At 42.4% G+C, this 15,566-nt stretch overlaps 1 protein-coding gene across 1 annotated transcript in view; it reads left to right on the top strand.

Annotated features, from left to right (window-relative positions):
- LOC308632565 (galactose mutarotase-like) overlaps positions 1 to 14,562 on the top strand; it is a 43,468-nt gene extending 28,906 nt beyond the window's left edge. The window contains exons 5-7 of the mRNA XM_081264769.1: positions 10,888 to 11,029; positions 12,516 to 12,690; positions 14,095 to 14,562. Of these exons, the coding sequence (XP_081120895.1) occupies positions 10,888 to 11,029; positions 12,516 to 12,690; positions 14,095 to 14,172 (395 nt within the window). The 3' untranslated portion in view covers positions 14,173 to 14,562. The remainder of the gene's footprint in view (positions 1 to 10,887; positions 11,030 to 12,515; positions 12,691 to 14,094) is intronic.
- The last annotated feature ends 1,004 nt before the right edge of the window (positions 14,563 to 15,566 follow it).

The following is a 15,566-nucleotide window of genomic DNA, read 5'->3' as shown; positions in this document are numbered from 1 at the left end:
AAGGTCGGCACCTGAGAGCATTTGTCTCCTTAACATTTGCACCTGGCGCCTCGCTTGCTCAGCCCTGCAGAGGGTGGTCTCCATTGGCCTGCGTCTAGCTAAGGAACTGGGACTTTATCCTTAGATCATGGAGGTCTTTGAAGGGTTTGAGCCAGGGGACTGACTTGGCAGGACTGGCCTTTTAGAAGTACCACTCCAGCAGCTGTTAGGGCGGGGCTGGACTGCAGACATATAAGAGGTTGTGCTCATAGTTCACGCGTGAACTGGGGAGGACGGAAACATGGTGTAAGTGGAGGGGGGGCTTGTTACAAAATTCAGGAGGTAAAAATCAGATCTGAGTTGAATGTTGGAGATGAGGAAGGAAGAAAGATATCTGATCGCTGCTGGTTTCTAGGGCAGCCCCTGTGCAAGACAGATAAAGAAATCAAGTGGTAAATGGAGAAGGAAGAAGAGGAGGTGGCATCGGGTCAGTGGGCAGGCTGGGGAGAGGTGCTGGGAGAGCTGTGGATTTGGCCTCAAGAACACGGAAGGTTAAGGAAGCCATGGGGCGCCCAGGTGGTGACATACAGCTGGTGGCTGGACAGGTGAATATGATGGTAAGAGAGAAAAGAGAGCTGGAGATACAAATAGGCAGAGTACACTTTGTAGATTAAGCCAAGTGGCTTTCCCAAAAGGAAATGTCGATCCAGGAAAGCAGCAATCTAAGGACCAAGCCCAGGGGAGCCCTAGGAAACCACTTCCAATATTTAAGGTGCAAGGAAGCCCCCAGTAAAGGTACTGCTGAGGGAGATGGTGAGGGGCTGCCGGTCATCGAGCTAACAGAAAGGTGTGTAGGAGACTTGGAGTGACCAACACTGCCAAGACTCTAGAAAGTCAAGTCCCAGGGGGCCTGGGAAAAGATTGTGATTGTAGTCTGACCCCATTTGACAGTGTGGTCAGGGCAGAAGCTAGATGGGACAGTTTGAGGAATGACAGAAAGTGAGGAGAGGATACAGACCAGTAAGAGGTTCCCAACTAAGACAACTTTCTCGAACACTGAGGCCTGGACCCAGGTATTGTGGTTCATGTGCTTGTACCTGAACCAGGGACCTGAGTTAATGGAAGGGATTGGTGTTGAACCTGCTCTCAGGTAGCTGGAACAGGAAGAAAAGAGAGTGCTTCCCTGTATGGGGATGCAGATGCAAGTTAAGAGGTTTTCCTTTAAGGAAAGAGGGCAAGCAAAATGGTTGAGTGGGCCGAGAATCCACTTAAAAACTGAGACCATGGATTTGTGATGGCTTCTGTTAGTAATTCTGAGAGTTCTCCAGTGTCTCTCAGCAGCACGGAGTCAGAACTGAGAAGGCGAGTCAGGGGAATAGGAAGGGCAAGAGTCAGGGTGTAAGGCTGATCAGTGAGTGCCACTACCGTGGCTCAGGTCATAGACAGTGCAACCCTTAGAAGGTAGTGAAGGGGGTGAGAGATAGAAGGACATGTGGCAGGGGAATGACACCAGGGACCTGACAGTCTCCAAGGGGAGCAGACCTGGTAGGAATGAAGCATGAAGGCCAGGAGGCCACAGACATTGGCAACAGAAGGGTGAACCTCTTAGTGGATGGCAAATTTCTGATGCCATCTGAAGAGGAAATATGATGGAAAAATTACTGTCACGAAAATGCCTTACGTGGGTCTAACTGTGAAGTGTAAAAATGGCCTTTTTGCCTGAAAATGAATAACCTGTGGTTCGGTTTAGCAGTTTATGCTTTGGATATTGTGTCATATCCAGAAACAATACCTTCCCCCACTGCAAGTTAAAATAAAATCAGAAAGTGCTCAGTGGGAAGAAAGAAAAAAAAAACAGTAGTAGAATAAAGTCACAAAACTCAAAGCACCAGCAGAGGAAAGTGGGGGAAAACTGCAGACAAGCTTTGAGGTTGTGTGAACTATTAAAATTTATAGAAATGTTATCTTTACAAAAAAAAAAAAAATCCCAAGGTGCTTTACTTGCCAACCCCTGGAATGAAGTAAAAATTCCCATCCAGAGTGCTACTTTTAATTATCATTCTCTTTATGTTGTTTCCTAAAATAATAACTGGCATTCTGGAGATGATTTACCAAGATGGCTTAATTAGATGTCAGATGAGTACCTGTGCCCACGAGCCCCATTACTGTGGGCTTCTTTATGCAAATCCCACTGACTGTTCTGAACCTGACTAGATAAAGAGACAGACATAATTGGAGCAGCTGGGCTGGAAGCACAGCTGGGCTGTCCCCATGGAGACCAGACTCCAGCGCCTGGTGCTTCCTGTTGTCCCAGTGTTCCTGCCCACTCTTCTTTTTCAGAGAGGAACATAGCAGCCCATCTGAGCCTGGGTCTCCCTTGGATGATCTCCATATCGGTGCTCTTCAGTTTTGATGTGCACACCAATCTCCTGGGGAACTTGTTAAAATGCAGATTTCGTCTCCTTGCTCTCTAGTGGAGCCCTGGGGTTCTTGTTTCTGACAAGCACCCAGGTGATGCAAGTATTGGTGAACTTCAGTTCCCACTCTGAGTAGCTATAAATAGACTCAAAAAAGCTCCAACTAGCCTTAAGAGAACTTCGATGGCATTCCCATTTTAGCACCTGTTTCTCCCCTTTTGCTCCTTTCCCCAACCACCCTGCCTTCTATCCTGCCTCCTTGGAGGGAGGAGGGGAATTAGTAGTGAATTAAGGTATTAATTCCCCTCCTCCCTCCAGGACTTCACACTCTGGGCTCTCTCAGAAACTCTCTCAAAAGCTGTTCTATAAATCAGGTGTGGTGACTCACCCCGTGGACTCCCAGCTACTCGCTACTGGAGAGGCTGAGGTAGGAGAATCACAAGTTCAAGGCCATTCTGGGCAATTTAGCATGGCTATGTCTCAAGATAAAATACAAAAAGAGTTGAGGGGTAGCTCCCTGGTAGCTCAGTAAGTCATTCTGCAATGAGCTGCTCTCAGCCAGTAGTCTCCTTAAATAAGAGAAGCTGAAATTTTTATTTTTAAAAAGAGAGACAAGAGAAATAGCCGAAATATCACAGAGTCCCCCACAGGGAACAGCCTGCTTTATTATTTTTGTCACCTGAGCCAACAGACTACATTCCTGGAATGTGGTAGTTGGTAGCTACTACCCATCTTTCCAGTATCTGAACTGCAGACCTCTGGGTTCCACAGACACTTGGGTGCCTCTGGGACAGGATGTTCGTGGTCCATCACGGGTCAGCATGGAGGAAGGCTTTTCTAATATTAAGATGAAATCCATCACCTAGAGCTGATCCCAGTGGCCTCATTCTGGGAACTGGTCCTTAGATCCCTGCAGAAGAGGCTTGAGAGCCTAGAGGCGGCTGTCACGTCATTCCTGCATCTTTTCTTTGGGCAAAACATCTCAGGTGCATTGGCTATTATTCTTATGCCATGGTTTGACACCTCTAGACATTTTCCTCTGATTCTGCTATATGTCCCTCTCTCACTGCATTTGTCACATTCTCCTATAAGTTTTATTTTAAATCAGATTCCAGGCTTCCTGACCTAAGCTGAACCCTAGACATAGAAGATACTAAAAAAACTGATGGATTAACAAATTTGTCTTTGTTTTTTCCCATCCAAAAGTAATCACAAGGAGTAGGGTTTTTAAAGCACAATTGCTTAAAGGCATTTCTGACCATGTGAAAGGAGAGGAGGGGAGAGATTTGCTTCCTGTCAGGATTGTTACTTCAGTAATAAGAGGTGATCACGAAACTACTCTAACACTTCATTTAGAAACTTCATTTAGAACAGGGACTGGAATCATAAGAAGACTCCTTCACTCTCATGATTGGCAGCTGGCGTTGGCTGTTGGTTGAGGGCCTAGTTGGGACTTTCAGCCAGAACAGCCAGCCACACGTGTTGTCTGGACTCCAAGGGCGTATGTCTTTGAAAGAGGGCTGACACCACTTTGTGTTCTATAATCTCTGTTCAGAAATCACTTGTGCCACATTCTGTTGAGGCAATTTCTTGTCTTTTTTTTTTTAATAAAGGAATTCTCTCTCTTTTTTTAATATTTATTTTTTAGTTTTCGGCGGACACAACATCTTTGTTGGTATGTGGTGCTGAGGATGGAACCCGGGCCGCACGCATGCCAGGCGAGCGCGCTACCACTTGAGCCACATCCCCAGCCCCTCTGTTGAGGCAATTTCTAACCATCACTTTACAAGAGAGGAAAGACTCCATCTCTCAGTGAAGGAGGGCTGGGATTGCAATTGTAAGGAGTGCGTGCATATGGGATGGGATATAGACTGGTGTGGCTCTCTTCAAAAAAATGCAATCTGCCACAAGCAGTCATGGAAAAAGGGGCCAAATTCCTCATGATAGAATGTGTGTCTGAATCCCTTATGTGAGATAAGAGATACGAATCAAGGCAGATGGGTTTCATGAAAGCACTGAGTTTTTCCTTCGCTTTGAGTAGAGGTAATTTTAACTCAAGAACACAAATGGTGGGCTGGGGATGTGGCTCAAGCGGTAGCGCGCTCGCCTGGCATGCGTGCGACCCGGGTTCGATCCTCAGCACCACATACCAACAAAGATGTTGTGTCCGCCAAGAACTAAAAATTAAGTATTAAAAAATTCTCTCTCTCTCTCTTAAAAAAAAATGGATACCCTTAGAAAGTCCTGATCAGAGCCATTTCCTCTTTTTACAAAAATGAGGCAGCTGTAGTCACCAGAGTGTCATTCAAGTGAACTCTCTTCATTGAGGTGACCTATAGATGCCCCTGCCCCATCACTTCCTCTCATTTCTTGTCATAATTTTAATCACTTCATTAACCATATTGTGACACCCTGACTTCTCAGCCTCCTGAGATCCTGTCTTCCAACCAGCTGGTCCTCCATCCTGCTCGTCGACTCGCCCCGTCTGGGGTCCTAGGGCCAGACCTTTGATTTGTCATCACCTCTCATTGCATGTAGCCCTCCGTGGTCACTGTGTTAGGTATCTTTCGACTCCAGTAACTCTTCAGTGCCAGAAGACCCTATAGTCCTTTGATCCTTCCACCCCTTTCACTGTCCCTCACCCCTTCGTGATGCCCAGAGGGGACAAAGTTAAATAGCCCAGAATACCTGCCCTTTAGGAATTCAGGCTCCTTTTAGACAGAGCTTGCTCTAATCCTATCATTTTACCACAATGTGATGGATGTTTGGGGAAAGTGTATTGTAAGTCTGATGGGAACAAAATACAAAAAAGGATTAGTTCTGACCATGGAGGTTAGAATCCTTCACTGAGGAGATGCTGTTATAGACTACCCCTAAGTGAACAATTGGACTCTGCCAGAATATGGGTAGGGACACAGAAAGGACACTCTAGTTATGATAAAGGGCCCAAAGACATGGTGAATCTGAGGGGCAAATTCAACGTTTTCCACATAACCTGACCATTAAGCACAAGAGGGAGTGTAACTGAAGAAAATAAATGGGGACTATCTATTTTTTTTCTCATTTAGCAAAAATTTTATTTTAGAATTAACCCAAGTATCTAATTTTAAGTCAGGGCTTCTCTAAAGTTTTCTTTTTTAACTTGTTTTTATTTTTATGTAATGCTGGGATTTGAACCCAATGTCTCATGCATGCTAAGCAAGCACTCTACCACTGAGCCACAACCCTGGCTGCATTCTCTAAAGTTTTAGGTCTTGCCCTCTCTAGCCTCTGCTGTGTAATATATATGTTACCTGACATCTGGCTCACTTATCTATTTATTTATTTATTTATTTATTTATTTTTTAATAGTTGCTCAAGACAATACAAAGATCTTGACATATCATACATTTGATTCAAATAGGGTATGAATTCTCATTTTTCCACGTGTACAGATTGCAGGATCACATTGGTTATACATCCATGTGTATACATACAGGAATCCTAGTGTCAGTTGTATCATTTATTTATTTATGCTACTTTCCTGAAGACGTGCAAGAACAATATTTATCAAATATTTCCTTGTAATGTGAAAGGTAGCCAGTAATAGCAGCTTTGTTTTAAGGGGGAGAAGCTGAGGCAAACAGTGATTGGTAGTTTAACATGGGCAAATATCCCCTGTGTCTTCCTTCATGAAAATTCCATGATTTTCTTTGTTCCTTATAGCCTTCTACTTATAGTCATACCTGAAAGGGAAATATTCATAAGCAATATAACTGACCTGGGGCAGCCACACTAGGTCATTCTCAAGGGTGAGATCTTGACTCAAGTATGGCTTTAAGAAGAATCAGATATTATGAACACCATATAAGGTTAGGGAATAAAGCCTAACATAAGTTACTACTCAAAATATGGGTAGGTAAAATTCAAATCTCCTAAGCCCATGAGAATAACTGTTCCCTTCTCCAAATCTAATTGTGTCACAGTCATTGTTGCCTTTGGTCAATCTGGAAGGTAGCTAGTCGCACACTTTATAGGACAAAAGCACCGATGTGGATCACTGCCATATAGGATTTGGCCTTTGGCCTTAGAGATCCAAAAAGAGAACCCCATCTCCCAGAACTGATCAGAGTTTAGAGGACAGACAACTCAGCTGGTTCTTTCTCTCCGGTCTCTAGCGCCATCTACTGGGAAGCAAGTGGCCTTCATTCGAATACCTTCAGTTCAGTGTCCAACACCTAGCCAAGGTAGCAAAGAGGAGAAAAGGGGAGAAAGGAGAAGACAGAGCAGATTCTAACAAAAAAGATTAGGTGCATTATACTGAAGCCACTGATATACAGTTGAAACCACAAAACAAAAATAAAAACCTTCTAAATTATCAGAAACACAGATACAAGTAAACACAGACCATATAACAAGCTTTTAAAGCAACAACTGGAAATCATAAACTATACATAAGGAAGCATACTATACAGTAAGACAAAACTAAGAACACTTAGAACAAATGTATGTTGTGTTAATTCCACTAAATGTCCCTATTAAACAGGATCATGGATTGAATCCCCAAACAAAACCCAATAAAATGCTGTATACAAACCAAGTGAAGGCTGAAAATAAAACATGAAAGTAAACCAGGCAAATGAAAGTCAGAATAGTGTGTATGTATACATGTATGTATGTATGTATTGCAGTGCTGGGGATCAAATCCAGGGCATGGGAAAGGCTGTGGTTTTGATTCCCAGCACCACTAAAAAAAAGAAAATTGGGCTGGGGTTGTGGCTCAGTGAGGGAGCGCTTGCCTCGCATATGTGAGGCACTGAGTTCAATCATCAGCACCACATAAAAATAAATAAACAAAATAAAGGTATTGTGCCCATGTATAACTGAAAAAATATTTTTTAAAAAATTGATAAAGTATTAGCTAACCGATTCAATACACAAAACAAGAAATGAATATAGGAAAATTACTACATATTAGATTAAAAGAACCATAAATTATTACTATGCTAAACTCTTTATGAATAAGTATCAGAGTAATATAGATGAAATAGATACTTTTCTAGGAAAATCAAATTTGCAGTTATGGCCCCTGAAAAGAAATATTAAGTAGACAAATTATGATAGCAAAAATAGAGAAAAATATAGGTGCATAGTTATCTAATAGAATAGATATAAAATAATCGGAATAACTTTAGAAACAACCTCTAAAATATATTGAATTAAAAGATCAAGGTGGAAATGGACTACCAGGTATGTGAGTGTGTGTGTGTGTGTGTGTCTGTGTACACTAAAATATCTTGTTTTGGATATCTTTTTTTTTCTTTTTCAAACATTGATGGACCTTTATTTTATTCATTTATTAATATGTGGTGCTGAGAAACAAACCCAGTGCCTCACACATGCTAGGCATGCGCTCTACCACTGACTACAACCCCAGCCCCTTGTTTTGAATATCTTGTTTGGATATCTTGTTTTCTGGAAGGGTGTATAAAAAAACAGTAACAGTAATTGCTTCTGTGGAAGTTGTGGGATACGTGGGAAATAAAGATGAGAATTCTTTCATTATATAATATTTTATGTTTGTATCTTTTATATATGTCACCATTTAAGTTGATCACACATGTAAATATTACTTATTAAAAAAATTTTGTAAAAGAAGAATCTAGGCAAGGAAATAGATGCTTTTTACGTTTCCCCAAAAATTCTATATTCCTTAATTTTTTCCTGAAGCTGATTGTGATAGAATAGATTCTTTTATATGCTTCCCAAATTCCCTTGGTTGAACAGTGGACACCACGGTGTATCACCTGAGCATCAGTGTCTCACTCAGGTGCTTGGTACCCTGAGCACTCCCAAAGCTGTGAACTGCAAGACTCCAATCATCACAAACCAGAAAGGTTGCATCTCTGAGTGGAAGTATGTCTTCTTTTGTACAAAGATTAGTGTTTCCTCACAGCAATTAGGAATCTTCAAAAACAGAATCAAAAGCTAAGTCTAATTTTACTTACATAATTAAGTAAAGAGTAAGGTACCAGCCCCTGATTTTTCTAGGCCTTCTAAGATCATGGCCTCACTTTGCATGCTAAATCTTTCTCCTAAATATAGTAGGCACCAAGTTCCTAAAGTATCCCCATCTGAACACATGAAAGGAAAAAGTATTCCTCACCCCAAAAGATTATGTCAATCACCTAACGTCTGTACTTACCTTTAGTGTATATAATACAAGTCTGGGACAATAAAATTTTTAAAAAGACTAAACTATATCATTGTTTAAGGATCAGAAATGGAGCCCCTTTCTTTTCTCCTCTTCAAGAATGGCTAGAGTACCAGGCTTAGTGATGTATGCCCATAATCTCAGTGCCTCCAGAGGCTGAGGCAGGAGAATCTTAAATTCAAAGCCAGCCTCAACACTTACTGAACAACTTGATGAGACCCTGTCCTAAAATAAAATATAGAGAGGGCTAGTGATGTAGCTCAGTGGTTAAGTGCCCCTGGGTTCAATCCCGGTACCACCCCCACACACCAAAAAAAGAAAAAAAGAAAAAAAATGTCTGGAGTGTTTGGCTTGCTGAAGAGAAATTAGGGATTCTTTGTGCTTGATGCAATATTCTAGGACCTAACCGTGGGCTACTCCAGGGTGGGCTATGATTTTATGGGACAAGGTGGACCTCTGCTGTCATTTTGTCCTGGTTTTTTTTTCCTCTACACTATTCAGAGCCTGCCTTGGCTTCAGTTAGAACTCTGGCACATAAATATACACATATGTATACCTGGACATAAAAAAAATGTGTTTAGTATATTGAGTATCCTACAAAGATTCTCTATGAAATAAAGAATTCTGCAGGAAGAGAGGGTGGGTAGTTGAAAGTCAGTGGTCCAATTTCATTGCATTGATGAAAGGCCCAGGCTCAGGGCTGTTTGAGATGGCTCAGTCTCGCATCTGGAGAGAACCAAAAGTTAGGAAAAGGGGCTGGGGATATAACTCAGTTGGTAGAATGCTTGTTTTGCATGCACAAGGCCCTGGGTTCCAATCCCGAGCACCACAAAAAAAAATTTTTTAAGAAGTTAGGAAAAGAATGACAGGTTAAAAAGTAAAATGTATTTTCAGAAAATGTACAAACCCATACTGCTGTTTTGGCAAACGTGTATAGAGGACTTTGTGTTGAGAAATTATCTCTCCCTTGAATCTCCATTGAAATGACTCAAGATAATCCCACTTTCTCTTTCTTTCCTCAAATCCCTGATTACTTGTTTAGTTCTTTTAGTAGGATGGAAGATATGACAAACAACTTTTACATATTATCAATTCTAAGATGCCATTGTTTATAAAGTTGCCATTATTTTATGTATCATAAAGAAAGAAAATCTACATCTAGGTGGTTGATAATGATATTAGGTTGTATGAGTCTCGGTTTCCTTATCTGTTACGTGAGCAGTTTAGACCAAATGAGTGGAGAACCTACAGGTTCCAATGCTATTGAGTTGTGGAACACCATGAAGGGGTGTTCTGGGCATTGGTCATGTGACAATCACCCAAACTGGAGTCCTGTCCCAGTCCCTTCTATGCTTTGCCCTTTAAGAGTTGAAGATCCCTACATAGCAGTATCCTCCCTCAGGACTGTCCACCCACTCACATCATTGTGAAGAGGCTCCAGGATGGCCCACCTTCATAAGAAAAACTCCAGTGCTCTGACAGTTGGAGGAACCTGGCTCACACACACTGAGGCAGCGCTTGCCAGACTGCCCCAGGAATCACTCCCAGAGAAAAGCTTCCATCAAAGTACTGAATTTAAATTGGCAGATGATACAGTGGTCTACATCCCAGTTTGCCTTGGACTATCCTACTTGATCCATTTGCTCCAGGTTTATTAACATTTTCTGCTACAGTTTAGAGTATTTATAGACTGATCAGGAAGGTGATTTGGACAAGGTAATTGCCAGTGTCCCTTTAACCAATAATGGCCCCAAATGGTTTGAAAATCACTATTGCAGGATTTTTTTTTAGTGTCTGGTCTGCCCTGCCAGGTGCTAATGCTTGGTTAGGAGACTGGAGATATTTTAGCAGTAAAGAAACATCATCTGGAGGTGTAGCTCAGGGGTACAGTGCTTGCTAGCCCTGTATTCGATTCTAGTACCACACAAAAAGGAAGGAAAAAGGAAAGAAAGAGAAAAGAGAGAAGGAAGAAAAAAGAGAATCAATGAGGTGATTGGGTGAAAGGTTAACACAGCCATCACCTTTATGTAACTTAACCTTTCACGGAAATTAACGTGTTTCCTTATTTCTTGTATATTTCATACTTGAATGACTCTGAATATTGTATCTATTGCGTTTTATAATCAATAGCATATATTCTAATCAAGGAAATCAAATAATTCATTCTCCTTGGGATCTGGGCTTTTGTCTCCTTTACGAATTGAAATGAAGCCTGAGAGGGTAGAGCCAGTGGGTCTTTTGGGTGCTGTATATAAGGCTTGATCTGAGCATTAATCACCTTTGTTCTCTTTCTACCAGGAGATGTTGCTCCAGTGCAAGGAACTGCATTCGACCTAAGAAAGCCAGTGCAGCTTGGAAAACACCTGCAAGAGTTCCGCCTCGGTGGTTTTGACCATAATTTCTGTCTGAAGAGCTCCAAAGAAAAGCATTTCTGTGCAAGGTCAGGTCCTTTTCACTTCCTGCCTCTGAGGGAAGAAGAGACACCAATTCTTTGAGGAGCCTTTTGCCTGACCATATTGATAGCATTTACAACATGACAGAGGCCCAAACACCACATCCCCCATCTTTTCAAAGCTCCCATGAATTTGGTGAATTCATCCTCCCTGGCCTGCCATCATCCCTGTATCCCCTACTTGAGTGGCATCTCATCTCTCCCCTTCTCTGCCTGTTCTTTAAGGCCCATTTTCTGTTAGAAGCCCTAAAGCTTCCTGATTGAAGTCCCCATTGCCTTCCTTGACCTTCCAGAGCCCTTTGCACTTGATCATCTGTGACTCGTGTCCTGCCCACCCCTGTGTATACTTGGAGGCTCCCCTTCTCTCACAGCTCTTACCACCTCAGTCTCCAGTCTGCTAAGATGCCTGTGTGCATGCTCTTTCCTTCTCACTGAATTCCCAGTTCCTTGTACCATTTCACTGGCAATAATCCATACAAGTTTGTAGAATCAATGGATTTTAAAGAAAGCAGAGAAAATGATTCAAATTCTATAATACAGACAGAAAGAACTATACAAATCTTCTCCACCTCCAAGCCCCAGCACCAAGGCCCCATGTGTTCTATCTGTTTGAACCACCTTCTTCCTGGGTGTGTCTCTCCTCACTGCCCCCACCCAAAGAACCCCCTGCCTTCTCCCTCTTGATTCAAATCTTGCCCCCCTTTTTCCCAAACATGTTTCCCTGAGCCTCTTGTTTGACAGCATGTTGTGTGGATGTCTTAACTATTTCATGCATGTATTGTGCCTTAAGACCCAAGCTTTTATCTCTAATCCATCAACAGCAAGTATAGAACCAGAAAGGAGCTCACCCCTATAGAGGCCTGGTTGTTGTTTATAAAGGACACAGTTTATCAGAAGAAACCCACAGCCCCTAACAAAACTGTTACAGAAGAGACCTAAAACCAGCCTGCTCCAGCCCCTGGGAAGGGAATAGTTTAATTCATAAAAACATCTCTTCTCTTTTATAAAAGACATGGCTGGTTGTCTCTCCAGGCCAAGCAGAGAGCCTGATTCCGTGAAAAAGAATCTCAGCCTTATGTGCTGGGGATATAATTCAGTGGGAGAGCACTTGTCCAACATGCATGAGGTCCTAGGTTTGGCCCCTTCTGGAGCCCCTACTGCTTCTTTCCAGCCTGGTTCCTCTCTTTCCACCCTACCTCAGCTGCCTGGGGTCAATGCGTTTTGCCATTCCCCAAAGAAGCCAAGATCAGAGTGAAAAGTTGCCATGGAGGATCCTTGAAACCACCTTCTCATGCCCCACCTAGGAGGCTGTAAGAATTTCCATCATATTCTTCCTTCCTACCTCTCTCTCCTCCATACATCTTGCCCCTCTCTGTGGCTGGGTCTGATTCCTGTCCCAAAGAGGATTCCATTTCTACCCCTCTCTGTCTGCTTTTCTGCTCTGGACTCACATGTGGCTTGTCTTTATCCCCAGGGTGTATCATGCTGGAAGCGGGAGGGTACTAGAAGTATACACCACCCAGCCTGGTGTCCAGTTTTACACGGGCAACTTCCTGAATGGCACGCTGAAGGGCAAGAATGGAGCCATCTATCCTAAGCACTCTGGCTTCTGTCTTGAGACCCAGAATTGGCCTGATGCAATCAACCAGGTAAAGCCCCAGGCTGCCTTGATAGAGTGGTATTGAGTCCAAGGTCACAGCCCTCAAATCAAGCTGTATGATTCAAAAGTCCATGTTTGTTTTCTTCTTTGTCATTCCAAACAGAAAGCCCAAAGCAAAGCTGCTGATGTGGCATTTATATGTTTTTAAAAAGCTTAACTTTTTATCTTTGAAACCTTTATTCAGTATAATGTTTTTTTATTAAAAATTTTTTTAGTAGTAGATGGACATGATCTCTTTATTTTTATGTGGTGCTGAGGATTGAACCCAGTGCCTCATATGTGCAAGGCGAGTGCTCTGCCACTGAGCCACAACCCCAGCCCCTATAATGTTTCTTTGTCAATAACCACAAGTTCTGCAACCACACTTTTAAGCAGAGCCTTCTTTTCATCCTATTAGATTCTTTATATCTTTTTTTTCTATCACTTGAAGCAGTTCTCCTCAAAGTGCCAGCCTATAATAAGGAGCTCTCACCTTGCATGAGAATATAAACTTTTTTTTTTTTTGGTATCAGGGATTGAGCTCAGGGGCGCTTAAAAACTAAGCCACATCCCATATTAGGGGCGCTTAAATACTAAGCCACATCCCAACCCTTTTTTGTAGTTTACTTAGAGATAGCATCTCACTGAGTTGTTTAGGGCCTTGCTAAGTTGCAGGGGCTGGCTTTGAACTCATGATCTCCTGTTTCAGCCTCCCGTGCCACTGGGATTACAGGCATGTGCCACCCTGCCTGCCTATAAACTGTTTTAGTCAGCTTTTTGTTGTTGTTGTTGTTGCTGTGACTAAAAGAATCAGACCAGAACAACTGTAGAGGAGGAAAAGTTTATTTAGGGTCTCATGGTTTCAGAGGCCTCAATCCATAGACATCAGGCTCCATTCCTTGGCTCAAGGTGAGGTAGGATATCATGGTGGAAGAGTGTGGCAGATCAGGAAGCAGAGAGAAAGAGCTCCACTTGCCAAATATAAATATATACCACCCCAAAGCCATATCCCCAATTCCCACCTCCTCCAGCCACACCCTACCACTTCAGTTGCCACTCAGTTAATCCTTATCAGGGGATTAATTTAATGATTGGATTAAGACTCTCACAACCCAATCAATTCTCCTCTGAACCTTCTTGCATTGTCACACATGAGTTTTGGGGAACACATTACATCCAAACCATAACAAAAACCAACTACTTCCTCCAGCAAGAAAGTCTTGCTTTGAAAAATTGTGCTTGGTGATTTAGATTTTCATTCTGGTTCAGAATGGTTCTTTATCTCATCACAAACCAATACTACTGTTTCCACACTGGCACTGACCCACAGAGCCCTGGTCTAGAAGCACACCCTGAATGGCTAATGGCACGACCCTGGCTAGTGAGGTGTAACTGTGTTGTCTTCCCTTCACAGCCCCACTTCCCTCCTGTGCTGCTGAGTCCTGGAGAGGAGTACAACCATACCACCTGGTTCAAGTTTTCTGTGGCTTGAGGAAGTGTGAAGATACATCCTAGTCCATGCCCAGGCCTGGGCCCCCTCAGCAGCCTGTCTCCTGTCCAGAGACAAGGTGAAGATTTAGAGGATTTAAAAGTGATCACGTGCTAAATCATACAAATGGTGGCTGTCACAATAATTGGTCTGAATATTGATCTCTTTTTCCAGTGACTGGCTCTGGACCATGTCTAATGACAAGCTTTATTCTCTGTGCAGTTCAAAGGGCAAGTGAACCCAACCATCAATGTCATCATCTAAGGCCTGAATTTAGCCCAGAAGGGGTGTCCAGGGACTCTTATACACTGTTGTAGGTTCCATCTCTCATCTTTGTTTCTGTGATGTTGCTCTCATTGCTTTTCTGTCTCCTCCTCCTCCTTTACATCAAATCACTTTGTACAGTTTTCCAAGGTCATATGAGCTGGTTCACCATGCCAGCAGATGGAGCCTCTGAGGCAGGTAATTGACAAGTGAGGGAGCTGAGGCGCAGAGGTTGAGTAACCCAAGCTGGTAAAAAGTTGAGTAACCCAAGCTGGTAAAAAGTTTAAGTGGAACCTGAGTTTAGGTCATGCAAATTAAATTCCCCTTCTTTACCTATCCCAGTCTGCCAGAGCATTCCAGGAGTCACTGAAGGGTTAAAAAGGGATCTGGTCCCTGCTCTGTGAAGAGCCAGCCTTTCTTCTGAGGTTCCCTTTTGTAAGAAGCCATTCAAATACCCATAAAGAACCCATCATTTAGACTCCCTGCCTTTGGAGTTAACATTTATACTGGAAGCAGTGTTGTGTTTATGTAGATGAGGCTAGAGATTCTTTTCCTGAATAATCAAATCATTAATAACGGGTGTGGGCTGGTGCTTTTTAAAGAAATATATTTTATACTATTGTTTACTACAATCAGTTGAAATAAAGTCATCCCCAGAAGACTCCAGTTGTTTCATTCTTCTTTGTCAGGCATGAACTTTGGGGAATGGAACAAGTATATGGTGTGTGTTCTGGATTCTATGTTCTCCAATAGGCGCCCCAGCATTTTCCCAGAGAAAGCTGGCAAACTATTGAGCTTTCCATACCTCCTCTTTCTCTGAAACCAATAATAAATCAAAGATACAATTTTTAAATTCACTTCAGCATGGATGTTCTGAATACCTACTCTGTATGGTAGGTCTTTTAAAGCATTCATGATGCCTGACATGCATGAGGCACTAGGTTCGATTCTCAGCACCACATATTAATAAATAAATACATACATAAATAAATAAAGGTCTATCAACAACTCAAAAAAATACATATATATACTTAAAATATATATATACATATACATGTATATATATTTTTGAAACCTTGGGCTGGGGCTGGGGCTGGGGCTCAGGGGTAAAGTGCTTGCCTTGAATGTGTGAG

This window comes from Spermophilus citellus (genome assembly GCF_964194105.1).
Source record: "Spermophilus citellus genome assembly, chromosome: 13".
Lineage (NCBI taxonomy): Eukaryota > Metazoa > Chordata > Mammalia > Rodentia > Sciuridae > Spermophilus > Spermophilus citellus.
This window is presented reverse-complemented; position numbering and strand designations above follow the sequence as displayed.